The 27830-nt window shown below is 37.8% G+C and overlaps 1 protein-coding gene and 1 long non-coding RNA gene across 3 annotated transcripts in view; one reads left to right on the top strand and one right to left on the bottom strand.

Moving 5' to 3' along the window:
• Positions 1 to 1316: 1316 nt before the first annotated feature.
• On the bottom strand, positions 1317 to 6534 carry LOC111736506. The gene is made up of 3 exons (XR_002779196.1): positions 4459 to 6534; positions 4095 to 4179; positions 1317 to 3675 (listed from the first exon to the last, which is right to left on the bottom strand). It is a non-coding gene; the product is annotated as an uncharacterized LOC111736506 (long non-coding RNA).
• Positions 4331 to 27830, top strand: part of ANXA7 (annexin A7) — a 24281-nt gene continuing 781 nt past the window's right edge. The window contains exons 1-12 of one of the 2 annotated variants that reach the window (XM_011355229.2): positions 4331 to 4409; positions 12170 to 12224; positions 14177 to 14381; positions 14940 to 15050; positions 15617 to 15681; positions 19665 to 19767; positions 19981 to 20075; positions 22475 to 22588; positions 22820 to 22990; positions 25071 to 25241; positions 25321 to 25396; positions 26478 to 26590. In XM_011355229.2, the coding sequence (XP_011353531.1) occupies positions 12171 to 12224; positions 14177 to 14381; positions 14940 to 15050; positions 15617 to 15681; positions 19665 to 19767; positions 19981 to 20075; positions 22475 to 22588; positions 22820 to 22990; positions 25071 to 25241; positions 25321 to 25396; positions 26478 to 26590 (1278 nt within the window). In that variant the 5' untranslated portion in view covers positions 4331 to 4409; position 12170. Of the gene's footprint in view, positions 4410 to 10669; positions 10693 to 12169; positions 12225 to 14176; positions 14382 to 14939; positions 15051 to 15616; positions 15682 to 19664; positions 19768 to 19980; positions 20076 to 22474; positions 22589 to 22819; positions 22991 to 25070; positions 25242 to 25320; positions 25397 to 26477; positions 26591 to 27830 lie in introns of those variants that run through there. The other variant, XM_023527915.1, reaches the window with a different exon arrangement.

The following is a 27830-nucleotide window of genomic DNA, read 5'->3' as shown; positions in this document are numbered from 1 at the left end:
GGCCTAATCAACTTGGGGAAAAGACATAAAATATGGAAAGGAGATCCTTGAAGTCCTAGATGCCGTATGGCCCCCTAAGAGGGTGGCAGTCATGCATTGCTGGGGACATCAAAAAGAAGACATGCGACTGCTCAGGGAAACTGCACAGTGGATTGTGAAGCAGAGCTCGTGGCCTCCGAGAAGGTAACAGAACCAACAACTCTGACTGCCACCCTGTTCCCAGTCGCTTCACAGCATGAGGATGGTTTAAGACTGAAAATGAGAGTTACCTCCCTAGTGGATGGTGGAAGTCTGAAGACGGGCAAATAGCAATTTCTGAGGCCCTAGCCCAGCCTCTGTCAGACAATTTCATCAGAGGACCCATATCGGCCAAACAGCTCTTGAAACCACATTGGGCCGGTATTTCTCTCGAGTAGTGTGTGAACGATATGAGGTATATGCTCGAAACAACCCATGATGGGCCACGGGCCCCTCCTGGAGTCCAGAGTGTGGGAGGAACACCTTTTGAGGACCTGGAAGTAGATTTTACTGAGATGCCCTGATCCCGGGGCTATAAGTAAGTCTTGGTCTTTGTGTGTTCATATTCCAGTTGGGTAGAGGCTTACCCGACCTGGACTGAGAAGGGCACTATTAAGAATCAGGTTGGCTCCAACCAAGAAGACTGGGTTCTCCTCCTACGAGATCCTTTATGGGCAACCACTCCTGCTCATCAAGGGAATACGAGGAGACTTAAAGGAAATAGGTGAATTGACTCAGACAGCAGTTACAAACCCTGGGTGCTACTTTGCAGGCTCTCAACTACTGGATTAGGGAAAGGCTGCCTGTTAATCTGACTACTGAGGCCCATTCCTTTAGGCCAGGAAATTTGGTATGGGTCAAGAAATGGAATGTCCAACCCTTAAAGCCTCTTTGGAGGGGCCCATTCACTGTTATCTTGTCCACCTCCACTGTAGTAAAGGTTGCCAAGATAATGCCTTGGATTCACCATAGTAGGCTTAAGCCAGCGGCCACAGACTGGGAGTGCATTTCAGAATCCACAGAGCCCCTCAGACTAATCCTCCAAAAGAAGACATTGACTGGACTTGCAGATCGAAAGAACATCGTCCCTGCTTTGGTCATACCAGAAGCTGACCAATCTACATGCAGTAGAAGCCTAAGGACGGCGACACCCCACCAAGATGGCCAACATACCCCTAAGGACTCTGTGTTTCTCCTAAGCTCACCCTTGAGTGTAACCCCTGATGCTATAAATGTAAAGAGGGAATCAGGATAGGTAGTCAGGTCATACAGTATGGAAATATCAGCCCTTAGACCAAGAACAGGATGAAGATGATGCTCTCTGACCCAATCTTGGGCCCGTGCATCAAAGGGGGAATGTGGTAGCGAGGGCCGAGCTAACTGCTTCCTAGGACAGTTGAAAATTATTCACTTCCCCTTATGGCTGCCAACCAATCAAAATACACTTTCTTTATATAGAAAGAACATGCAAGTCTGTAACTATGAGGAAGTACAAGATGTGTATAAAAGGGAAAGCCCCTAACAACAAAAAAACGATCCAATCAAAAAATGGGCAGAGGACCTGAATAGACACTTCTCCCTAGAGGACATACAAATGGCCAACAAATATATGAAAAGATGTTCAACATCGCTAGCTCTTAGGGAATAGCTAAAAGCTATTGGAAATCCCTTAGATAGCACTGCATTGGATTCCAACATATCTTTCTGTCAATAGGTGAATCAGTTTTTCCTCCAGTATTGGAAACAAATCTTTGTTTAAATTGATTAAATGATGAAATAGTTGTCTTGGGTTTTGGGGGCCCTGTTGTAGTCAATCGAATATTTATTAAACATTTATTACTAGACTAGAGATGTTTCTGTTCTCAAGGAACTTACATTCTAGTGGGGGTAAACAAACAGTAAACACACAGAATTTCAGATGCCTTTAAGTGTATCAAGAAAATTAAATAAGGTAATGAGGAGTAGTGTTGATGGCAATGGCAGCTAGTAATGCTACAATGTTTAGGGAATACATAACCTCTCTGAGGAGATGGATGACATTTGAGGTGATACATACAGTGGTGAACATTCAGAGTAGAAGTAATAACAAGTAAAAAGCTCCAGAGAATCTCTGGTGTGTCTGGGCACAAGCATGGTATGTTTGGACAGAAGGCCACTTTGATTAGATTTAGTGATTGAGAAAGAAGGGGAAGAGGAGAGGAATAAGATCAGAGAGAGGTAGGTAGGAGCCAGATTACTTAGTGCCTAATAGACCATGGTCAGGATTTGGGATTTTATTCTGGTTCCAATGGGAAGTTATTGAAGGAGTTTAATCAAGGGAATGACATGACCCAATTTATTCTTTAGAAAGATTACACAGAGTTTCTTAACCTCAAGACTATTCACATTTTGGGCTGAATAAATCTTTGTTGTAGGGAGCTGTCCAGTGCATTATAGAATGTTTAGTACCATCCCTGGCCTCTACCCTTTTGATACTAATAACATCTCCCTCACCTCCCCCACCTCGCCCCCGGTTGTAACAATCAAAAATGTCTTCAGACATTGCAAAATATCCCCTGGGGGACAAAATTACTGCTCTAACTGAACAAAAAGTAGACTGACAATGGAATGTTCACATTAGGAGAAGCATAATGGCTTCTATTTCACATGAATTCTGGAGCATATGATGACCTTTAGAGGTATTTTATTTTTGCTAAGTTTATGTTGTTGAATATAAGTAAGTTAAATGCTCGTGTACTATGACTCTACGGTTAATTGCACCACAGTAGACATCTATGAAAGGTTTAGTTGGGTGCAAAAAGGGAGCAATTAAGTCTACCCAAGGGAAAGAAAGGAAAAGCAGGAGGTCAGGAAAAGTTTTTGAAGCAGGAAGGAGATAGGCAATCTCTGAATTGTCTTAATACATGAAAAATTGTTAAAAGGCGGGCAGTGCCTTCTAGGAAGAAGCATGAGGAAAGGGCTTTTGATCATGTAGGGTCTTGTATGTCAGGAAAGAAGGGCAAATTGAAAAGTTGAAGTGGGAAATCCAGTGGTAGTGTCTGAACAGGCCATTGGGTAGTTGGGCCTATAGCTCAGGAAAATGGGCTAGAAATAAGAGGTTTGGAAAATATCCTCTTAAGGTGATAATTAAGGCAGAGGGAGGGGTGGGGATGAGATCCTCAAAGGAGTAATGCAGAGTGAAGAGGAGTAAAGACAAGCTTCTTAGGGCATGCTTAAATTCTGGAGGTCTCTGAGGGCAGGTTGGACAGAAAGTACTTTTATTTGCCAGGTAGACAAACTGGTAGGTGCTAGAGAATGAATGGCGAATACCCAAAGCATTGTGCAGTTTTGTTTAAGTTTGACAGTGACCATCTTCAAGTACCTTCTATTTCACTCCTCTTTTGGGGACATGTATATCTTGCTCTTACCACTTAAAATTTTAATCCGCCCTATCCTAATCCCTTCAGGAAGCTTTTGGGTAGAAAAGCGTGTAGAGGAAGAGGTTGATGGTTCTCAAACTTAAGTGCGAATCAGAACCACCTGGAGGGCTTGTTAAACAGATTGCTGGGCTTCACCTCTAGAGTTCGATTCAGTTGATCTACAGTGGAGCTCAATAATTTCCATTCCTATCAAGTTTCCAGGTGATGTTGTGGTCTGAGGTCCACACTTTGAGAAACACTGTAAAAAGAAGCTGGTTTTTGCTCTAGAATACAAACTTTCTTAAAGAGTTTAAGATATTGGTCTGGGTCCTTGAAATTGCTTCAAATGTTTAGTGTGTGTGTGTGTGTGTGTGTGTGTGTGTGTGTGTGTGTGTGTGTGTGTGTGTGTGTGTGTGTGTGTGTGTGTGTGTGCGCGCGCGCGCGCGCGCCTTCACAGGCGCGCCAAATGATAGGGCTGTGTGAGGAGGGGAGCTAGAATCACCCAACAACTCCCTTCTGGAGTGGTATATCTCGAGTTCTGACTATCTAGGAACTCCATTAAATATTAATTCATTTCACAGAGGGCTAATAAAAGACACCATCGTAGTCCTTAGCAGATACCAGGGAGGACGGCAGAGCCTGCACCTGGCCTCCCAGTCTCAGCCCAGCGCCACTCACCACTGAAGGGGTCCGGGATTCCTCAGAACGTCTGCAACCTCCCAAGTGACTTGTTGGGAGCTCAAACAGGCTTGGGCCTTGGTCCCTGGGATCGGGAAATGTGATAAAACTGGTTGCTCCACCGGCAGGGAGCGTCTTTCCCGCAGGTGGAAGTGCGCGGCGGGGGCGAGGGGGAAAGCCCGGGCCCGGGTTCTGGGCCGCGCCCTCCTGGCCTAGGGGCGTCCCCGCCCCCCGGCGCCCCGCCCTCCCGGGCCCGCCCCCGGCTCCATCTTGCGGGAGATCGGTCTGGGCTGTGACGCTGCTCCCCGGCGTCAGGTGAGGAGCGGTTCCCTGCCCCCTTGCGCCCCTCGTCCCCCTCGGTTACCTCGCCCCGGCCCGCTCCTAGGCGCACGGTCCGGGAGCTGGCGGGCCCCGCGCGTGTCCCCGCGCCCGGGGCAGGTGGAGGGGCCTGTGGGCTTCGCGCTGGCGCACGACTGGATGTCCGCATCTCAGGACCGCGGCTGACTGTGGGCGCGTTCGTGGGAAGGGCAAGGCGGCGGGTCGGAAACGGGAAGGCCTTTTTGCGGGTTCTCTGTGCCGCTGGGCTGTCCGGAGAGAGGGAGCGGTTGAGGCCCCGCGCGCAGGCAGGTGGACCGCACGGAGGCCGGAAGACGGCCCTGCAGAAGCGACCTCCAGGAAGGCTGAGCAGGGAAACCAGCGGGCAGCACCGAGAGCTGTCTGGCCGGTGCCTAGACTTTCCGGTGACACAGCAAATTTAGGGAAACTTGGGAAATTTGTACTGTGCTCAGTGAACCTTAGGACACAGCGCGTAAACCTAAAATTGTACACTGGTTCAGGTTTATAATTCTTGGAAACTGTTCTGGGAAGACCACTCCAGATTTGATTCCCCGAACAGCGGCAAACGTGTTCTGTTATTAGCCCATCCTGTGCGAACACTTCTCATACAGAGAGGTGGCTAATGTCCACCACGAAGTGACAGAAATGGAAAGAAGTCGTCCAACTGCTTTTTAAACTCCCCAGTTTTGCCAGCTGACAGGAAAATGATCTGTTAAGCTCTCTAATTTTGCTAGCTGATAGGAAGCTGATCTGGTAATGTGTTCTAATTAGATAATGAGTTATCTGTTAGGGAAGGAGTTTCAAAACTAGATAGGCAGGTAGTAAAGTTAATTTTGAGCATTGCAAATTTAAACCTCTTTTTCAGTCTTCCTTCCCTGGTGGTGACTGCCTAGCCTGTTCATGCAGAAGATAGCCATGCCTCCAGTTCTTTATCCAAGGGCCCCCGCTGAGTGATTTCAATGGTCCTTCCCAACTAAGAGGCAGGTTTTGGAAGATTGTAGTATCTGCTGTTGGCCATCATCATTCACTCTTGTTTCCTATTTCATAAATTTGTAACAGCTGCCTCTTCTGTTTCTGGGCTTCATGCCATTTTTGAGGCTCCCATAGTGAGACCCACCCCTTTCAGTAACTGACTCACTGGGTGGAGATGGTTTGGAGAACCAAGAATGATTTTCTAGCCTTTTAAAAGTAGTTGGTAATGGAGAGTGTTAAAAAGAAAGCTCTGGTTCACCAGCGTAGTCTTACTGTGCCTTGGGCAAAGCTGAGTAATTTGTTGAGTCACCCAGGGGTTTATTTAATCTTTTTATAAAAACTTTTAAAATCTACTTTTTGAATAGATGACGCATGTACAATTCCAAAAGGGTTAAAGGTACATTGAAAATTAAGTCTCCTCATTATGCCCCAGCTCTCCTTCCTGGAGGCAGCCACTGTTTTTCTACTTCCTTGAGAATACTTTCAGGGGTATTCTCTACATAGTCAAACAAATAAATGTATTTTTTAAACCTATATGGTTGCAAAGTATCTACGCAGTTTTCCACCTTGTTTTTCCTAGTTGATATGACTTAGAGATGTTTTCATATATGAGTAAAAAAAAGCTCATTTTTAATAACTGCATAATACTTCAATATATGACTATCCATAATCTGTTTAACCTATCCCTTATTGATGGACTTTTAGATTGTTTTTAACCTTTTTCTATTGCCAATTGTGCTGTAATGAATAGCCTTGTACCTATATATGTTGCATTTGTACAAGTATTTCTGTAATGTACAGCCCTTGAAATAGAACTGCATTCCAGTCCTTTATATAATTACATTCTTCAAAATGTACCCAAATTCACTTAAAATTGCTCTAAGTTTTCTCATATGGTCTTTGTTTTCATTCTGTTTTGAAACTCTTCTTCCTATAATTCCTCTAGGCCCTTAAAGGTAGACTTTAATATAGTAGCCAAAGAATGTAGAAATAGGACTTTGTCACTGAAATAGTTCCTGAGATTTAGAAATTTAAATTGTTTATGTAGTCTGTGGTACTGTAACTACTTGTTGCCTTTAAAATTATTAATTTCTCTCATAAATTATTTTCAGATTTTTTTCCCTTTCTTTTGACCCTAACTTCTTTTGGTCTTGGTCTTCTGACTGTTCTTAGATGTCGTCCCTCTTTACTCCTTACACCAACCAGGCTTAGAGACAAAGAAAACAAAAAAAAAGATTCAGCTTCTTCCTGTTTTTACATCCAGGCCTTTGGATCCCAAATGATTATTTTATAACTGACTGGATCAGTTTTCTTAATATCTTATTATCTTTCTTATTAACTTAAAACTTTGATTCAATATATGTCCATTCATTCTCAATTTAGCAAGTTTTTGCCTTCTATCCTGTACTTATGTCATAAGAGATACTATAACTTTATTATCTCATTTTCCTATACTATATGCAGGATACTCCCCACCTACCCCCCATCTTTCTATTAGCACCTAAGACAGTGCTTATACATAATGGGATTTCGTAAATGCTGAATCGGATTTGTTTGGGGTCTTGATATAAAAGAAATACAAATCATTTACAACCATATTGGGGAGAAGAGCCAAAACACATATTGAAAAAATTAGTAAATTAGATGTGAAATCCAGAAATGTTAAAATATTCTAATACCAAAATATGATTCACAGATCAGCAGCATCAACGTCATCTGGAAGCTTAGTTAGAAATGTAGGATTGCAGGCCCCATCTCAGAACTAGTATAAGCAGAGTCTGCATTTTAACAAGATTCTCCAAGTGAATCACATACATGTTGAAGTTTAAGAAGTACTGTTTCACCTAGTACATCAAAGAAAGGGGAGAGAATATTTAAGCTGGGTAAGTCAGGAGAGATGAGTGAGCCCAGGCTCGAAGGCCAGGTCAGTTAATGATAGCAGTGGCTTAAGCAAAGGCATGTTGAGACTAGGTCAAGTGGTAGAGATTTTGCATCGGGAGTAAGGTGTTGGTAAGAGATATGTTCAGTAGGTAAATTAGAGCCAGTATTAAGGAGACCTGAATGTCAGGCTGTTGAATTTTCATTTAATAATCCAGCAGTAGTCATTGAGAAGTTTTGATGAAGAGTAATACACTGAAAGAGCAGCATTTTAGGAAAGTTTGTCTGGTGATGGTGCCCAGGAAAATTGGAAGTATGAGAGTATAAGCAAGGACATAGAGAAGTAATTTTAGTAAAATAGGCATCAAATGATGAAAACCTGGTCTAAGGATATGGCCATGAGAATAGAACTGACTGGAAGAATGAAGAGAAAAATATGGGTTACTTACTGTATTAGAGTAATAGATGATTTGAGTAGCGGTAATATTGATGATATGGAATATTAAGAATGATCTGGTGGGGAATGAGTATTTAATTCCACACCAATACTGAAGTCTTCTTAACTGGCTTCTATCTTAATCTGCTCATTCTCATTCTGTTTTGATGACAGTTCATCTTAAAATTATTTCCCACAGTTTTGCCTTGCACATGACATTGTTCTACTTTTCTGCCAGTGTGTCCATTACCTTTTAAAACCTAGTTTAAACCTTTGATAATTCATTTACTCTCCAATCTTAGCACAGTGTTTTATGGTAGATGCTAAATAAGTGATTATTGACTTTATATAGATGTATTTGCTAGGTATATTACATCTGATAATAGTTTTTAAAATTCGATCAAACTAAGAAAGGGTATTCTTCTAATGTGTTTTTCTCTATTGTTTATTTGCATTTGTTTTAGGTTAGTGTTTTCTTCAAATGCAAAAGCATGTGAATAGAGTTGTTCGTGTTTTTTTGGTTCACACTAGCTCCTTTTGTTTTACATGAGCTGTCTTAAATTATTATGAAAAAATTTAACATGCCAAAGTGGACAGAAAAGTGTAATGAATCTCATGTACTCATTGCTCAGCATAAACCGTTAACTGCTCATGACTCTCCCACCCCACTTACTTACTTTTGCCATCAATCAGAGAAAGCACACTGATTTTAAAATTAGTCTAATAAAATTGAAAAGATAAATCTAAAGTGCATTAGCAAATATTGGGAAAATATGTAGAGAGTTATCTGCACAATGCTATTCACTGCAGCTCTGTAAATGACTGTAAACAACTCAAATGTCTGCTATTAAATAAACTATGCTACTTCTACACTGTGGAGTACTATACAGTTGTAAAAAGGAATATAGTAAGAGAAAGAAGCCTAGTTGAGAAATATTATATATATTGGCTACATATTATCTAAGAAAGGAGTGGGAAACATATATACATATCATTATATATTTTAAAAAAACAATGGTTATGTGTAGGTGGAGGGAAATAACAAAGAAGCTGATATCTTTCTGAACATATCTTGTTCTATAGATTTGGCTTTGAACCAAGAAAATGTATATATAATTATCAAACAAAACTAAATAGAAAAATTTAAATCATTCTTAAAAATCAAAAGCAAAGTGAAACAAATGGACAAAATATGTATCAAATTGGTAGCATAACTACACAGGAATGATTTTAAATGTCTTTAAAACACAGTAATGTCATCATGCATTTATAGTGGAATATATCACAAAGTAAAGGTCTGAATGTTTGTTGTCCCCTCTACGCTACCCCCCACCTTGGCAAATTTGTATGCAAAAGTCTAAACCACAAAGATGATAATATTAGGAGGTGAGGCCTTTGGGAAGTGCTAAGGTCATGAAGGTAGAGCCCTCATGAATGGAATTAGTGCCTTATAAAAGAGGCTCCAGAGTGCTCCCTCTTCCCTACTGCCAGGTGAGGACACAGGACGAAAGCACTGGCTATGAACCAGTGCCCTCTCCAGAGAATTCAACCATGCTGCATCTTGATCTTGGTTTCCCAGCCTCCAGAACTGTGTTGTTTATAAGCTGCCCAGTTTGTGTTATTTTGTTATAGCAACCTTTATAGACTAAGAGAAAATAGAACAAAATAGCAAAAAATAACTTTTAATTGTTTTTAGTATCCTGTTGTCAATAACAGTGTAAGTATTTGTATTAATTTCCTATGGGTGCTATAACAAATTATCACAAACTCGATGGCCTAAAACAACAGAAATTGGCTCTCAGTTCTGGAGGCCAGAAGTCCAATATCTATATCACTGAGCCAAAGTCAAGGTGTTGGCAAGGTCGCACTCCCCGAGGATGCTCTAGGTGAGAATCTGTCTTGAACCTCTTCCAGTTTCTGGTGGCTGCCAGTATTCTCCACTGTCTGCCTCCATGGCCATAGTGCCTTCTCCTCTTTGACTTAAGTCTCCCTCTGTCTTGACTTAAGTCTCCCTCTGTCTCTCTTTTACAAAGATACGTGTGACTGCATTTAAGGCCCATCTGGATAACCTTCCTAGCTTATGATCCTTAATCACATCTTTTTCCCAAGATAAGTTAATATTCACAGATTCTAGAGATTAGGATGTGGATATCTATTGGGAGGCCATTATTCAGCCTACTACAGTATTATAATTCTGAAACTCATAAATACAAGAGGATAAAGCAGGTAGTTACGTTAATGTCATTGGGAACTAAATTTCATTCTAAGAGAAAATACATATAAAATCAAATCAATTAAATAAAAAACCCTGTAATTCTAATTTTGAATCAGAAATATCAGTGAATATGTTAAAAAAAAAAAAAAGATTACTAGCCCTGTCTCACACTGAAAAGGCCTACAAATCATGATCAGCTCATAGCAATGAGCACCCCCAGTACTCAAATTGTCCTAAACATTCATCATTTTCCAGTAAAAGTGATCAGGGCTTCTTGGAGCGTAGACTGATTGTAGGTCTGGGACAAGAAAAGTACAAGATGAGACTGGAATATCTTATCAAAAAAATGGCAGGGGAACTATCCAAGATGTCTGAGATTGTATCAAATGACTCATTAGACAATATAAAGAGGCTCCCCTTGGCCAAAGTTGGGAGAAATTGAACAGTAATAATAGCAGCAGTGGATTGAAATATATCAAATATGTCTAAATTCTTGAATTCATATTGATACTTCAAAAAATTTATTAATCATCTTGTATGCTATGAAACCAACTCATTTTGAAAACTGGTAAATGATGAGAAAAAATTCAAACATATCTTTCCTGTATAGACTGTACTTCAGGATAACCATATAGTTGATAAGGGGAAATTTCTCAAGAAGTATTCCAGATAATAAATGAAAAAAGAATGATGGAATAAGATCTAGGTTGATCATCAACCACGAAAAAAGAGAGACAGCCAGTCATTATGTGTTTCCTGATGTAAGTACTGTGCACAAAACTTATTGAGTATTCTTGCCAACAGAAGTAACCTAAATCTCATCAAGCTTGTTGATCTGACTACTAATTTATAGGAAATAACTGTTAAAGAATATTATGGAGATTCAATCAGCAAAATCCAGATAGTGAGAGATTTCAAGACAGACTGCCTGGTTTCTTCAACAAATAAGCCATAAGGGAAAAAGGGGAAGCTTATAGGCTAAAAGAGACTTAAAAGACTTGTGAACAAATTTTAAGGTACAATATTGGTAAATGGCTATGGTTTAAAAGAGTCCTTATCTTTTTATAGATAATATATTGAAGTACTTATGAGTAAAAGGATAAGATGTCTGGGGATTGCTTTACGATAATCCGGGGAACAGTAGTTGTTGGAGTACAAATGAAATAGGATTAACGATGCCTTGATAGTTGTTGAAAGTAAACATGAAGATTACATGGACAGTCATTGTATCAGGTTGAACCACAAGAAATTTTTTTGTATGTTAAGAACAGTTGAGTTTTAGTAAATCCATGTAGTTAAACCTAATACTTTTCTCCCTACTTTTAAATGTTTGAAATTTTCTATAAGTACAAAATAAAAAACAAAACAAAAATATTGAAAAGACAATTAGAAATTTTAACAGACACATTGATAATGTTACGGTTATATGTTTTAAATGGCCCTGTTAATTTTTAAAAAATTATGTTTTTATATATACTGAAGTGTATATAGATTCAAATAATAGAACATCTGGGGTTTGCTTCTAAAACAATCCATTGGAGCGGTGGGGAGTGAGTGAGAATATTGAAAAACAGGATTGACCATGAATTGGTAATTACTGCAGCTGGGTGATGAATCTCTGGGGTTTCTTGTACTATTATCTTTACTGTTGAATAAGTTTTAAATTTTCCATAATCAGAAGTTTGTAAAAATAAAGCCAGGTTTTAATCCAAGTATGTGTGACTACAGAATGTTATTTCTTAACCATTAATGCATTGCTTCCCATAATGTGGTTGTATCACCATATAAGGAGATTTCTGTGATACATGAAAAGTATTTATTTTAATATTCATATATTTCTTTTAATGTTACCTCCCTGTGGCAAGAAAACTATCGCAAGTTTACCATTTATGAAAGCGATATAAAGCACACTTTCAAAATAGATTTAAGTGAAAAATAAGTTGGCTTTAAGAAAAATATTCCATAAATAATAGTACCAGTAGTACTCAGATATGACAAAAATTGTATGGTATGAGGAGAATGAAGATGGAACATTTGCTATGCTATACTGACTCTATTGGTATGAGTGGTGAAATGAAGCATTTTACAAGCTTTGCTTTTACCCAATATCCACATTTGAATGCCAGCCAGACTCTTTTGAAAGAAGATGTATTTTATGTAAAACCCTATGACAATATATATAATCGAAGGCCAACCCTTATAAGAAATTACAGAGGACATTTTTTATATTTGTTACAGAATGTCATACCCAGGCTATCCTCCCACAGGCTACCCACCTTTCCCCGGATATCCTGTAAGTATTGCAACTTATAATACTAAAATAGCTTATGTCTTGGAACAGGTGTTAAATGCAGCAGTCCCCAACCTTTTTGGCATCAGGAACTGGTGCTCCAATGAGAATCTAATGCCTGATGGTCTGAGGTGGAGCTGAGGTGGTGATGCTAACACTGGGGAGCTGCTGCAAATACAGATGAAACTTCGCTCCCTCACCTGCCACTCACCTCCTACTGTGCGGCCCGGTTCCTAACAGGCCATGGTTTATTGTACCGTTTTCTGCGGCCTGGGGATTGGGGACCCTTGTTATATAGGACTAGCTCATGGCAGATCTTACAGATATACTGAGCAGGGGTCATACACTCAAGTGCCCAGTGGTACTGAATAGAATTGGTGGAGGTGGGTGAGTATTATCGGGGAACTAGAGAATGCTTGCCTCACCTATGGAAAGCCAGCAGCTATTCAGCCTTAGCCTGATGTGGCCTTGCCGAGAAGGAGACCCAATGTTGCTTTCTTTAAGTAAAGCAAGAAATCTGGACTTTATGTGAACTTGCCCCAATTTTTAAAATTGGGAAATTAATATTTTAAAATGATAAATGCTGGATGAGTCAGTAAAACTTGTGTAAGCTAAATTCATCTCATTAGTCACTGGTTTTTCACCTTTGTGTTAGAACGCTTAAAATAATTAAGAAAGGTTTGACTCAGGTAACAAATTGCAATGGGTTTAAGGGCCCTGGATTTGTAGTTCTGAGACTTAATATTTGAAGTACAGTTTATGAATATGCTACCAAGTTCTGCCTTGTTGATGTCTCTGCTACTCTGAGGACTGAACTCATAGCTGAGGTTAAGTGAGAATCATGCATTTCAATTTAACACTCACAAATATGTAGGGCTTATTTCTAACTCAGAGAATAGAAAGGGGCCTACAGATTAATGATAATGTATATATCCTTATGTAAAGTGTATATATAACTCCTCTCCTGGATTTATCATAGGAGAGATGAGAATAAGGAATATGTTCCCAGGTCCCTATGTACTAAATTGGACTATGGAAAACATTTCAGTCATTGTAAGCTAATTGCTGAAACAGACAACTCAGACATCCCAATGACTTAACACAGTAAAAGCTTATTTCTCCCTTACTTTAGTCTCCTGGAAGTCAGTGGGGGTGAGGCTGAGATGAGGGAAGGCTTTGTTCCGTGTAGTCTTTTAGATGCCCGGGCCCCTTCCAGGTATTGGCTATACTGTCCTCTAGCTCCTTAGAATCCTCCACTGAATCCTTTGATTCCAGCTGGCAGATGAAGGAAAAAGAGAGAGGAAGAGAGAGCGTAGAACATTAGGAGGTTTTTAGGGGCCAGGCTGGAAGTGATGTACATTACTCCATCTACATTCATTCACTAGTATTCAGTCATACAGTTCTATTTAACTACAAGGAGGTCTGGAAAATGTAGTCTAGCTTTGTGACTGGGGAGAAAGTTTAGTGAATACATAACAATTTTTGCCACATTTAGACATTGTCTAGTCTGAACTGACATCCAAAATTCCACAACCTATGTGTGACTCAGGTCACCCTTTTCTTTCTATTATGCAATAGGTTCAGGTATGTTGCAAACGAACCATGAATTCCTTACTTTAGGGTAGAGAGTAGATCTTTCCCAAATTTCTAGGTGCTAGGAAATTGAAGGAACTATTGAGCTTTGTTACCTGTTTCTGAAGGTTTGAAGAGAGCATGCTGCTTACTCCCAAATAGAGAAATAGAACTGTCTTGCCTGACATGAGTATAATTAACAAACAAGTTTCCTGGCAAATGTAGTATACTAATAAACTAGTATAAGATACCAAGACTTCTAATGGGGCTTTTAATATGTAAAAGAACAAGCTAAACCTTAACAATTATCTCTGTTCCTTTTTAAAATTAGATCATATTTCTCTATGATTGCATTCATTTGAAATTTTTTTCTGGTTTTTCAGCCTGCGGGTCAGGAGTCATCTTTTCCCCCTCCGGGTCAGTATCCTTATCCTAGCGGCTTTCCTCCAGTGGGAGGAGGTGCCTATCCACCAGTGCCAAGTAGTGGCTACCCAGGAGCTGGAGGCTACCCTGCTCCTGGTGGTTATCCAGCCCCTGGAGGCTATCCTGGTGCCCCACAGCCAGGGGGAGCTCCATCCTATCCTGGAGGTGAGTTATGGGTCATGGAATTCTTGATCATTTGGGGTTGCTACAGCACTTTTTCCTTCTCTCTTTTATCATCTTCATTCCTGCTTGTTTTGTATGCGGTCAGAGTAGCTCTTAGCCTACTTTCTACCTTAAACAGTAAGGACATACCTGGCAAGATGGGGGATAAAGGTTCTCAAGGGGCCTGAAAACTGGGAACAGTCTCAAAAATACTGTTGTGAAAAGAGCTGGAAGAAGTCTTATGATAATAAAGGACCAATATATAATACTTCGGTTTTGGTAATCTTAAATGATTACGGCATTTCAGTTAGCATGGTTGTGATAGGATAGCTTTGTCTAAAGGTAAGAACAAACAAACCTTAGCACTTTTGTACTGTAAGTTAGTAGGCAAATGATTCATGTAAAATTTTAAATTAATTTTTTAATGGGGAATGAGTTGGTGAGTTGAATTTAGACCAAAAGCATTAATAGCATAGTTTTTTCACTGTTGATAGCAGATATGTGTCTAAGGTTTTCTCTTCAATCATGAGAACTGTCACTAGAGTTTATTCTTTTCTGTAGTTCCTCCAGTCCAAGGATTTGGAACCCCACCAGGTGGAGCAGGCTTTTCTGGCTACCCACAGCCACCCTCACAGTCTTATGGAGGTGGCCCAGCACAGGTCCCACTACCTGGTACGTACAAGCTGTCCAGAGAAAACAATAACATAGTATTTAAAATTTTTCAATTGCCATTGAGAGAACTTAGTTTATGTTTGGGATAGTCGTCAGTAAACGTTTTTGCTAAGTACTTCTATACATAATTTTAAACACATGGTTTCACGAAATGTGTTAATTTGATGGGAAAGTTTAATCAGTAAGATTCGAAGTAAGGACCCACTTTTTCAATTAAAAATGTAATGTCTTAAGTCAAAAGGCAAAATCTTCAGGAATCTCTCTCCTTGCTCTTATACTGCAAGTGAAACAACCCCCAGAACTATAACCTGACATCAGAATTTAATCTGGTTCAAGTGTTAACTAAAAAAAAAAATTATTTGTTTGGATATTTTGTAGCATGTAGAATATTTTAAAAGGTTCCTATAACCAAAGTTGGTTTTAGATTCAGTAAATTATTATATTAAAAAATTATCCTAGTGAATAACATAGCGTAAATGTTCTTATGTTTCCATATTCATAATTAATGCTGTTTTGAAAAATTAAATCATATAAGACCTGTTTGCTGTATGTTTTTTAACATGTAGGTGGGTTTCCTGGAGGACAGATGCCTTCTCAATATCCTGGAGGACAAGCTCCTTACGCTACTCAGGTATTTTTGCTCCTACCTTTTAAATTTAGTCTGGGTAACTGGATAATGCCAGAAAAGGGTACCACTCCTTTGCTGACATTAGAGATTTCTCTGAAGCAAAGGAAATGGTCTGTAATATCACGTAAGCCTTTAATCTTTGCTTCTGATAGACTCCATGCTCACTTTGGTCCATCTGCTTTAAGTAGTGTCCTGATGACTTTGATAAGACAAGCATAGGTCCCTTCTCACAGGTGATGATACACAACTTTTTCATTTCAGTTTACTTGGGCTCTTAGCATGGGTTTTAGTTCTTTTTCCTCTTCCTTTGCTGGTGATTATAACTATGAACTTGAGTGACTGGGTGATTAGTATTTCTGGCGGTATTTTACGAAGTGTGGTTTTGTTTTCCATTTTTACCTTTATAACTTTACATTCTTCTTTCAGATAAATACAGAATCCTTTCCTTCCTATCCTGTTTTCTCTCCTGTTTCTTTGGATTATAGCAGTGAAGTGAGTAAGGTTTTCTAATGTTCGCTAATAACTAGGTCCTCTACATGTGCCTTCATGTATTTGTCTCTCACCACTCCCTGGGTTCTCAGCTATATCTGTTTTTATGTCCCTGTAGTGCTTGGCAGGGCTTTAAACATGGTAGCCAATTAATGTCTGTCTAATTGATTTCATAATAGCTGCAGAAGGTCTCTCATATATCCAGTCTTTGCCCCATTTCTGTACAGCTCCTTGTTTTAATATTAAGCGTTATTCTTTAATTGCCTTGTTAATTCTTTTATATCCTGTGTAAGTTACTAGGAACATAAGCAGTATACTTTTACGCTTACCTTTATCTTGATTTTCTCATTTCCATACTGTCTATTCTAAAAGATTTAGCATTTTCAAGCTTTTTAAAGGCTGGAGTGGGAGAGGGTTTACAGTACTAGAAGAGAAATACCTTAGCCATTTTCTGGCTTACTTTCCTGATTTGAGGAATTTGAGTTCCAGAGAGATTAAGAAACTTGTCCAGGGCCACACAGCTAGTGAAAGACAAAGCCGAGAGTAGATTCTAGCTCTTCAGACTCCAAGACCAATGGTCACTCTGCTGCTTTGCTGATATAGCAAATGATATTTCTCCAGAGCACATAGTAAATTGCTTTCAAGCCTTTTTTTACTGTTGAAGTTGATTGCTAGTCATGTAAATCTGTAGCTATTTTAATAACTTGTTATGAGAATTTTGAGTTTAGTTGAAGCATGCATATAATTTTAGAGACATCATTTTATGACTGAATATAAAAGATGTTAAAACATAAAACACTAAAAGTAAAACACACATACACATGCACTTATTTTGTGTAACAATTACCACTTTAAAATAGAACTAAAACCAGTAAGTAGAAGTTAACAGAATGGTAGCTTTGGAAGGGCTTCTAGAAGGAAGCGGAATAGGCTACCTTGTGAGGGGTGAGCTCCCTGTCAACTGAAAGTCTTCTGATACAGGCTGGTGTGTGTAGGAAGATGTAAAGAAAATGTCTATCTTTGTTGGATGGTTGGGCCAGGTGGCCTCTCCTGATTGACCCAATTCTAACACTATGGCAATTTTCAACAGGAAAACTGGAATCTCATGGGTTTCAAAGGGTATGTGGGCTTTGCCATGATGAGAAATCTCTCGTAGGTAGAGTTTTGACCTCAAGAACATGGACCCTGATTTCCTTGAATTTAGTATAATGCTTGGAGAATGATAGTATTCTTAATGAAAATTCACTTCAAACTAGACTTTATGAACAAAAAATAAACAGAACCATTTTTATCTACAGATGAAAAATAAAATAGTTTTTTTTGTTTGTTTTTAAGAAGGAAGAGGGTGACAAAATGAGAATCATCAAACAGTACTTTCTTTTACTGTCTAGTTCGGTGTATTATAAACAAGGCCATTTTCTCTACTTAGGATTTTAGCAACAGTAATTATCTCAAAGGAAACTTTCTTAGTTTCTTGAAGCATTAAAGCACATGTAAAAGCAATATGTTGAAAAATATTTGCTGTAAGTAAAAGAAAACGTTGGTATAAGAGTATAGATGAGTGGGAAGAATTACTGACCATAAAAATATTTGCTGACTGATGACCTAGTCCCCTTCTCCACATTTACTTTGCCCCCAGAGGTGCTAGCATATTGCTGTATTCAGTGGGTATAACTAATACAGTTTCAGTTGCCTAAAAAGCAGTTGAATCATTTTATATCTTTAAATGATGTTGATTATATGTTTAAATGATATTTTGGAGATACTGGGTTAAATAAAATATATTATTTAAATTTTTAAAACTGTGGTTGGGATATTATCTCACTTTATTTTTTCTCTCTTAAGCCTTGATTAGAAAACTATTGAATTGTCTCATAGCTTTGTATTTTAAAATTTTTTAACTTTTAATTTTGAAATAATATCAGACTTACAAAAAAGTTGCAAAAAATGTACATGGAATTCTTGAATACCCTTTACTCAAATAATCCAAATTTCTTACATAAATACATTACAATGATCAAAATCAAATTACACTGACATAAACTATTATTCAACCTATAGACCTTATTCAGACTTCACCACTTGTCCCTGTAATGTCCATTTATGGTTCAGGATCAAATCCAGGATGAAATATTACATTTATTGTCATGTCCCTTAAGTATCCTTTAATATGAAACGATCTTTAGTTCTTGTCATTCATGACCATGACATTCAAAGAGTACTAGCAGTTGTTTTGTAAGTCTACAAAAACAATTAGTTTGGGTTTGTCTGATATTTCCTCATAATTAAATTCAGGTTATGTCATTCGGGCAGGAACGCCACAAGAAACAATGTTGTGTCCCCAGTGCATCATATCAGAAGACACTTACTGTTAACTTATTTTATTGCTGGTGATAATTGATTTTGATCATTTGTTTAAGATGGTATAATATTTAAAACTATGCAGTTTTCTGTTGTGATGTTTTAAACTGTGCAAATATCTTGGTTCTCATCATACTTTTACCTACTAATTTTAATATCCATTGATAAGTCTTGCCTGAAACAGTTATTACTGTGGTTATTCATTATATGGCTATTTAAAAAATTTTCCTCATAAATTTGTAGTTTAAGTATATAGTCTTTGTTTTGCTTTCTGTTTTATTTCCTTATAAAACCAAGAGGTACAATATTCTAATCATCACTTTCATTTTGTGCTTTTTTTTCCTTTTTTGTGCTTTTCTTAATATAAAATGTTTTCTTTCATGTCTAATAATCAGGGCCCATAGAGGAAATGAAGAGATATTACCAAAATTATATTTTTGTTCAAAACCTCATTGGGCAACTCATGTTCTACTTTACTAAAGCCATTCATCTCACACTATCCAGGGATAATCTCTTTTTTTTTTGTCCTATTCTACCTAGAAGGAATTCCAAGTGAAACTTGAACATTCTCAGTGTTCTCTTCACAGTGAGATACAAGGACTTATATAACCCTTGTTTATTCTTGGTCTTTTGCATCATCTTCTCCCCTTCCTCCCTCTAAACATATGCTGTGTTCCAGGGACTACCAAGAGGGATTCAAGGCACAGAAAGGTTGTGACTAATTTCACAAGCTTGACTGTCTTGTCTCCTGAAAGTTTGGTGTCTGGCTGTCTCTTGGCAGCAGGACGATAAGTCTTTCCCACCTGTTCCAGAATGAGCCCTGATAATAAATTGCACATATGCTTGTCCTAAAACCCAAACACTGGCCACTTTGCGTGAGAGTGTTGACTGGAGAAATCTTGAGCTGTCATCTTGTCAGCAGAGAATCCTGACTTGGATTCTTTTTAAATTTGTATTTCTTTTATTAAAGCAGTTGAAATTGTTTTTCTTTTTTTTTTTTTTCAGTTTTATTGAGATATAATTGGCATATAACACTGTATTAGTTTTAGGTATACAACATGATGATTTGGCATAGGTATATATTGTGAAATGATTACCATGATAACTGACTTGGATTTTCTGCCTCTTGTTCTCAGCCTTCTGCGATGACTCAGGGAGTTCAAGGAACAATTCGACCAGCTACCAACTTCGATGCTATGAGAGATGCAGAAATTCTTCGTAAAGCAATGAAGGGTTTTGGTAAGGAAAACAGATTTTTGTCTTATTTGTAAGTTCAAATTATTGAATCAAAAGTAAAAATAAGCTTTATATCAAACCAAGTTTATGTGTCAGCCTGTGTGCACATACTTCAATTTAATCTGGCACTAGATACCTTATAAGCATCTAAGAGATACCCTCAAGGAGCACCTAACATAGACTTTATCCTTATTCTAACATGTATGATTCTTCCAGGGACAGATGAACAAGCAATCGTGGACGTTGTGGCCAACCGTTCCAATGATCAAAGGCAAAAAATTAAAGCAGCTTTTAAGACCATGTATGGCAAGGTATTTTTTTCTTGAGTGAGCATGAACAGTGGCCTATAGACCCTGCATTCTTGTCAGGTTGAACACTATCTTTTTATTAGTACTGGTAGAACAAAGTAGAGACAGCTATTCTAATTCCATAGTAGTCCGTGACCTCATAGTCACATGTTATACCATGTTTGGCATGTGATAGACATTCAGCAGAAAGTAGATTATGACCACAGCCATGATTTGTAGCTTGATTTTTAATCCTTTCCACATAGTGGAATTCAAAGCCTTCTTAAGAAGCCCCTGCTTATTCTTGGTCCTTTGCATCATCTTCCACTCCTCTCCCTTCCTCTAAACATATCCTGTACTTATGATTGTATGGAACTTCTTGCCATTCTCTGCACATACTATGATCTTTTATACTTCTATGTTTGGTTTATATTGTTGTCTTGGCCTAGAACATCTCTTCTTCTTTTTCTGCATGGCAAACAACTTCACCAGGTTTTTACTTAAATTAGCTACTCTGTGGCGTTTCTTTCATTGCTCTGGGCAGAATTTAGCTGCTTCTTCCACTGTGGTCCCATAGCTCTGTGTAAAACCGCTGCTATAACTGATATCACTGTCTACCCCACAAAACTGAGCTCCCTATTAGGCAAACCATGTCATAGTTGTCTTTGTATTTATAGCACCAAGTACAGGAACAATAACAAACATCCACTTAATAAATGTTTGTTGAATGGATGAGCTGTGACTAGATACAGCAAGATTCTGTGGCTAAAAAGTGCCATCGCTACAAAGGGAAAACCTAGGTAGCATTCATTTGCCATTTAACTTGGAATCCTAAAAATCTGCTAATTTTTCTGGATCCAGTTTACTTTTCTCAGAATGGGAGTAGAGATCCATTGGTTGGTCCCACCTTATCTATTCTACTCTGCTTTCCCTCTCTGCAGCTCAGATCCACATCTTTAGTCTTAAGGCTAATTAAATGACACAGATTCTATATTTCTTTAGAGCTTAACGTCAGACTCACTTCTCTCACAAAAGCATATTCCATATTATGAATTTCTGTAGTTCATAGACCGTCTGTGCTATGCTATCTTGAATTTTCTTATATATCACTTTAGAATTAAAACTAAATTCACAGCCTGTTTTCATTATCCCCAGCTACCTTTCTCTTAAATTTCTATTAACTAATAAAAATACTCTTTGTCTAGGCTGCCATGATCTTCTTTGATTCCTATTCTTCATCAATTCAGTCAGTGAATATTTATTCAGTGCCTACTGTATGCCAGGCTCTGCTTTGTTCTAGCAACTGGTTATTGACTATATCTTATTGATATAATCCATAAAAGGGCTCTTTGAAGATGTGTCTTCTCTCTCATTTTTCTCTTAACATTTCCATTGCTATTACTGAAGTTTAAGCCTTTATTCTTACCTAAATATTCTGGTATCCTAAATGTTCTCATCTATAGCCTCTTTGTCATCATAGTCCATTGTTGCCATGTCAATGCCATTTTCTTGCATAAAAGTTTCCAAGGCTTCTCCCAGCATGTAGAATCAAATTCACATTCTTTAGCTTGATAGTCAAGGTAGTAATCCAAGCATATAGTGACAACTTTGTCTTACTTATCTGTGAAAACATTCTCTTTTAACAAATTGGTTGTCTTATTGTTCCATTGAACAAGCTTTGTTCATTCTTGCCTCTGTACTGGTGATTCTCAATCTTAGCCGATCATCACACTCTCCTTTAGAACTTGTAAATGCATGTAGAATCTGAGTATTTATCTTCAACATTTTATTTTTTAAAGAAAAATTCAACAGATGATTTTAATGCATAGCCAAGGCTGGGAACCTTTTTGCCCAAAATACCTTCCTCCTTCTTCTTTGTCTGTTAATTTTTATATACTCTTCAAGATCTGTACTAAAAGCTTTCTCTGTGTCTGTAGCCCACTTTAACTTTTTCCGTTGTTTCTGTGCTACTTACTCATCTGGTGCTATAGAATAAACTGCCTTATTTCTTTTTAAATGTTTATCTTTGCAAATAACATGATGATGATTTATACTTCCTCATAGAACAAGAGCAGTTTTTTATACTAATTAGTATCTGTTTATCATCTTGTTCATTTGAATTACTCTTTATTTCATGTATCTCTTGTCTTTGTACCTGGTATAGTAATGGAACTACAGTAAGAATTTATTAAGTGTTTATTGATAGAATGAGTAAAATACATCTACTTGAGTGTAGCAAACTTTAATTGTATATATTTATATATTAGTATATAATATTTAGATTTGAAATTTAGGTTTCATAAAGCAATTCAATTCCATTTTTCCTCACTTCCCATTAAAAATATAAGCAACAAAATTTGGAGAGCACATATACTTAGTTCATACTTGTAATTAAACAGGATTTTTTTTTTGTAATTAAACAGGATTTAATCAAAGATCTCAAATCAGAGTTAAGTGGAAATATGGAAGAATTGATCCTTGCCCTGTTCATGCCAACTACATATTACGATGCCTGGAGTTTACGGAATGCAATGAAGGTACTATATGTTATTTACTTTGAATATTTTATCTTATTTCAAAACCCCCACAAATTACAGCAGTTCTGAATTTACAGTGACAGCTAAAGCAGTACATTATTTCATATTGTCTGAATATATAAAGCTTTTTCAGCTCCAGAAGTCAAAGAAATAGTTGATAGAACAGTAAGATTTAATAACTTTCAGAGTTTGTTTTTCTTTTGTATAATTCTCCTTTCTTCATTCACATAGGGAGCAGGAACTCAGGAACGTGTATTGATTGAAATTTTATGCACAAGGACTAATCAGGAAATCCGAGAAATTGTCAGATGTTATCAGTCGGAATTTGGACGAGACCTTGAAAAGGACATTAGGTCAGATACATCAGGGCATTTTGAACGTTTACTTGTATCCATGTGCCAGGTGAGTAGAGCATAAATGTTTGTGTTCTTGTGGAAGGAACATTCTTTACTGCCTGTTGCCAGTGAACATTCTTTATTCTTTTTAATATTTAGCCCTCTTGAAATCTTCTAGACTTAAGAGGGACAACACAGAACCCAATGTACAAATTTCTTTGTTGTCACTACTAGGACTTATTTCTGTAGATCTGGCTCTGTGAGGAATCAGAAATTAACCTCTTTAAAATTGTACGGAATCAGAAATCACCTTGAGGCTGTGTCTTAGGATGGGGATGAATCTGTACTTTTAAGCTTAGCATTGTACTGCCAATTAAGTTGGGCCATCAACCGAAGATACGCAGGACTGTCATGGAAGTGCTATAGGAGGAGAGAACTGTGTGGGGAGAGCCACAGATGCAGAAGAACGTTTTAGAATTCACAGAAATATTGCGATTAGCATGTTCCTTATTCTGACTCCCCAAATATGTTGGAGAGGTGACAGAAAATTCGCCAAATAGGGTCTTTGGAATGATATTATAAACATAATTAGAATGAGATGATGGGGGTATATTTGAAAGAGATACAAGACTAGCACACTGATTCAGTATCAGGAGTTATTGGCTATCCTGCCTGCACACAAGGTTGTACAGTCTTGAGGGATCTCAAAGTAGAAGAGAGGTTCTTCAGAGCAAAGGAAGGTAGTTGCAGAAAAGATAATATACCAGAGTGAGTGGAGAGGGAAATGAACAAAGAAAGCAAATGGGTGGGAGGAGGTCGAGTTTACAGACAACGGCTTAACAGCCAGGGAATAGGTTAGCATTTAAAAAGAACAAGAAGGAAACAGAAATAAATTTAATGCTAAAAAAATGATTATTGAGACTTCATATGAGATACTGAGTCTCTTTATGCAGGATTCAAGGCCCAGCCATTTTATAAAGTGAAGGGACCTCTTGCAGGAAGTGAGCAGAAGAATGGCTTCCTAGGAAAATTGAACTGTATTATGTGTTTGAATCTAAAGGCACTAATGTGGGAAGTTTTTCCTGAGCACCTTTTGCTGTGTTATATTCAGTTGTCTGTTTAGAATATGCTTCTACATATTCCTCGTGCCCAGGGCTCTTCAGAAGACAATTTCCCACCTTCAAGGAACACCTCTCCATTTTGCTCCTCAGACAGATACCGAGACTCTAGAGGACAGCCTTTCCTTTGTTTGGGTTTGTGTTTCTATTTTTAAGAGAAACCAACTGCCCACCTCAGCTTTACTCTTGTTCAGGCTCAGAGCTTCCTCTCTACCTCTCCTTCCCTCCTTCCCTCCTTCCTATCCCAGGAGAGAGTTTGGTACACAAATCGGAACAGCTCAGTAGAACTTGAATTATTTATAGCTTCTTTTAAAAAGCTCTGGCATCATTTTTATTTATACATTCATAATAAATACTTTTATACTAAGATTACATTTGGATGAAAGGAAGGAAGTTCATGAAGCCTCCATATTATATGTTTCCCCGCCTTAACTTAAATATCTTGAGGGCAGAGACCTTGTCTGTCTTCCACCTAGCACATTCTTTTGGTTTTGTTTCTCTGGAGAACCCTGACTAATACAGCCTGGCACAAAAAAGTGCTCTATACCTTTTACTTTTTAGTTGCATGAATGAATAAAAATGGAATTAAATGTAATGCATATTGATCTTAAATCCTAGCTAAGGATAATTAGAATTTCTTCAAAAGTGGTAGTTTATATCTCCTAGTAGATATTTGTCTTTTTATTTTTGTCGGGGGAAAAATGTGTGTATAAATCATGTAGATGTGTATGTAATTTTTTTATGGAAACCTTTTCTGGTTTCATTTAACTCTCAAAGCCCTGAAAACCTCTCATTTTAACATAACCTTATTAAACTATGATCATATATTATAAAATTCAAAGTTGGCAGTGTAATAAAGTACTAGTTATATTAGTGTAGTTTTCTTTGAAAATGAAAGATATGCATGACAAACTTTATGCATTAATCTTTAGTAAATTATCCCTTTAAGTCCAAAAGTGATTAGATTGGAAAGAAAAATTTTAAGATCCTGTATCATTTGCTTCCAATTCCTGCCTTCCTCTTTTGCAGGGAAATCGTGACGAGAACCAGAATGTTAACCACCAGTTGGCTCAGGAAGATGCTCAGCGTCTCTATCAAGCTGGTGAGGGGAGACTGGGGACAGATGAATCTTGCTTTAACATGATTCTTGCCACGAGAAGCTTTCCTCAGCTGAAAGCTACTATGGATGCCTATTCCAGGGTATGAGCTTTTCTTTTGAAGACGTGGCTTCTGCTTTAAGGGGTGAAAGTATTTTAACTCCTATACTTTTTGTTTGCAGATGGCTAATAGAGATTTGTTAAGCAGTGTTGGCCGTGAGTTTTCCGGAAATGTTGAAAGTGGTTTGAAGACTATCTGTAAGATACTTTTGTGTTTTGCTTCGTTTTGTTTATAAATGAGTGAGGCTTTGAATAGTTGTTCCTATTAAGTAATAATAATTAATGTGGCCTCCTTGGAATCTGCATAGGCAGAGGCTGAGCTAATCTATGTTTTTATATGCAGTTCCCTATGAATGGTGGGTGGTGTGATCAATTAGGGTTGTTTTGGAATTATTTGATCTTTATTATAACTATGTGCTCTTCTTGAGGCATATACAAGAATATATGACAGACTGTAGCATTCCCATTAAGGTGAATGGGAAAGCACTAAGCAACTACGAGTGCCACCACACAGCGTCATTTTGAACCCCAACCCCAAACACTTTTTAAGTATTCAGCCCAATGAGATTCTTTTCTCTTTTGAAATTAACCTAATTTCTGGTGTCCTGACATTGAAATGTCCAACAAAACGGAAATTTCATTCTCATGTAGCATTTAGGGGTAAAAAGAGTATTAGTAACACATTGGTATTAGCAATTGAATGTCTTACAAATAGTACTATAGTAATTGTAGCTAAATTAATAACATACAGTTAGTATATCTCTTTCATTTACAGGAAGAGATTTTGCTAAGTTAATTTTCCCAAGAGAAAATGTGTCAGATTTCTTATTATCATTCTCAAGTCTGCTCAAATCTGTGTTTTCTTTATTATGTTGGAGTGTATCTCATACCCTTTCTCAGGCAAATGATATATTTGACTTCTAGTATTCAGATTTTACTCATTATTCCTTTTAAGTAAGATAATACTAGGGCACAGTTGCTACAGATATACTATAAGGGGAAAAATGTAAAGAATCTAAACTATTGCATCTATGGAGAAAAAATGATTTTTGGGGTGCCAGAGGAAATCTTCTAGACTTGAAAGTAGCCTGTGTGGTGCATCTAAAAAGGATGGATGTTGAGAAAAATCAAAGGGGCAGGACATTATCAACTCACTTCAGATTTCTGAGATGACTACATAGAAAATGATCAGAGGCAGGCTAGAAGTGATAAATGAAGCTAGAGCATGGACGTGTTTGTCAAGTCATGATTCCATGTCTGAAACATCTCTAACTTGCAGTGCAGTGTGCCCTGAACCGTCCTGCCTTCTTTGCTGAGAGGCTGTACTATTCTATGAAAGGTGCTGGCACAGATGACTCCACCCTGGTCAGGATTGTGGTCACTCGAAGTGAGGTGAGGATTTCTCTTTTTGTCCGATCTTACTTGATTTTGAATGTTGATTTCTTAAAAGTTCCTTAGTTGGTTGTTAGTCCCTCGGGAATGATGTTAAGAAAGAGCTGTCTTTGTCACTGCCTGTAGAGTCTGTAAAAAGTAGTGTTCACTTCTCTCATGCCATGATTGAGGCTTGCTTTAGTGAAACAGACCACTGTACTGTACCTCAGTAAATCCCTAGTGCCAAGAGATTTTCCTGGTTGAGGAGGTCTGTGAAGAATACTAGTTTATGGCAAGTTGGAAGATGTTTATCTTTTGGTTTTCATTTTGCTTTTGTTAAAATTTGTATGAAAGACCTATGCAGATTAATCCTATTGGATATAAAAATTATGGAAATTTAGTATACCTTGTTAATTATAGAACAATTAAAAAAAAAACTCATCTTTATCTCTTTACCTAAATATAGCCTCAAATGTCTTCTTTCTTCGATATTTATATTTATTGGATTTTTAAATTGAAAGATATATACTACTAAATTATACTAAAGGTAAATTATTTTTTAAAAAGACAGCCAGAATATGGTGTTTAAAAAGAAACTTTGTGTATTTCTTCTTAGACCTAAATTTTCTAAGTAGGATCTTTTTTTTCTAATTGCAATAAAATATACATAACAAAATCATTTTAACCATTTTTAAGAGTGGCGTTAAGTACATTCAAATTGTTGTACAACCATCACCACCAGAATTCTTTCATTTCGTAAAGCTGAAAATCCATACTCATTAAACAGCAATTCACCATTCTCTCCCCTCAGCCTTTGGCAACCACCATTTTACCTCCTGCTCCTACGTATTTGACTACTCCATATATTTTATATAAGTGGAATCATACAGTATTTGACCTTTTGTGACTGGCTTTTTCACTTAGCATAACATTTTCAAGGTTCATCCATGTTGTATCTTGTGTCAGAATTTCCTTTTTAAGACTGAATAATATTCCATCGTATGTATACACTTTCTTCATTTAATCCATTCATCCATCAGTGGACTCTTGGGTTGTTTCCACCTTTTGGCTGTTGTGAACAATGCTGCTTTGAGCATGGGTGTGCAAATATTTGAGTTCCTGCTTGCACTTTTGTGTACATAACCAGAAGTGGAATTGCTCTGTCATATGGTAGTTCTATTTTATTATTTTGAGGAATCACCATACCATTTTCCACAGTGGCTGCACCATTGTACATTCCAACCAGCAATACACAATGGTT

This window comes from Pteropus vampyrus, unplaced genomic scaffold, assembly GCF_000151845.1.
Source record: "Pteropus vampyrus isolate Shadow unplaced genomic scaffold, Pvam_2.0 Scaffold20, whole genome shotgun sequence".
NCBI lineage: Eukaryota > Metazoa > Chordata > Mammalia > Chiroptera > Pteropodidae > Pteropus > Pteropus vampyrus.
The sequence above is the reverse complement of the archived record's forward strand: the minus strand, read 5'-3'. Positions and strand labels throughout refer to the sequence as shown.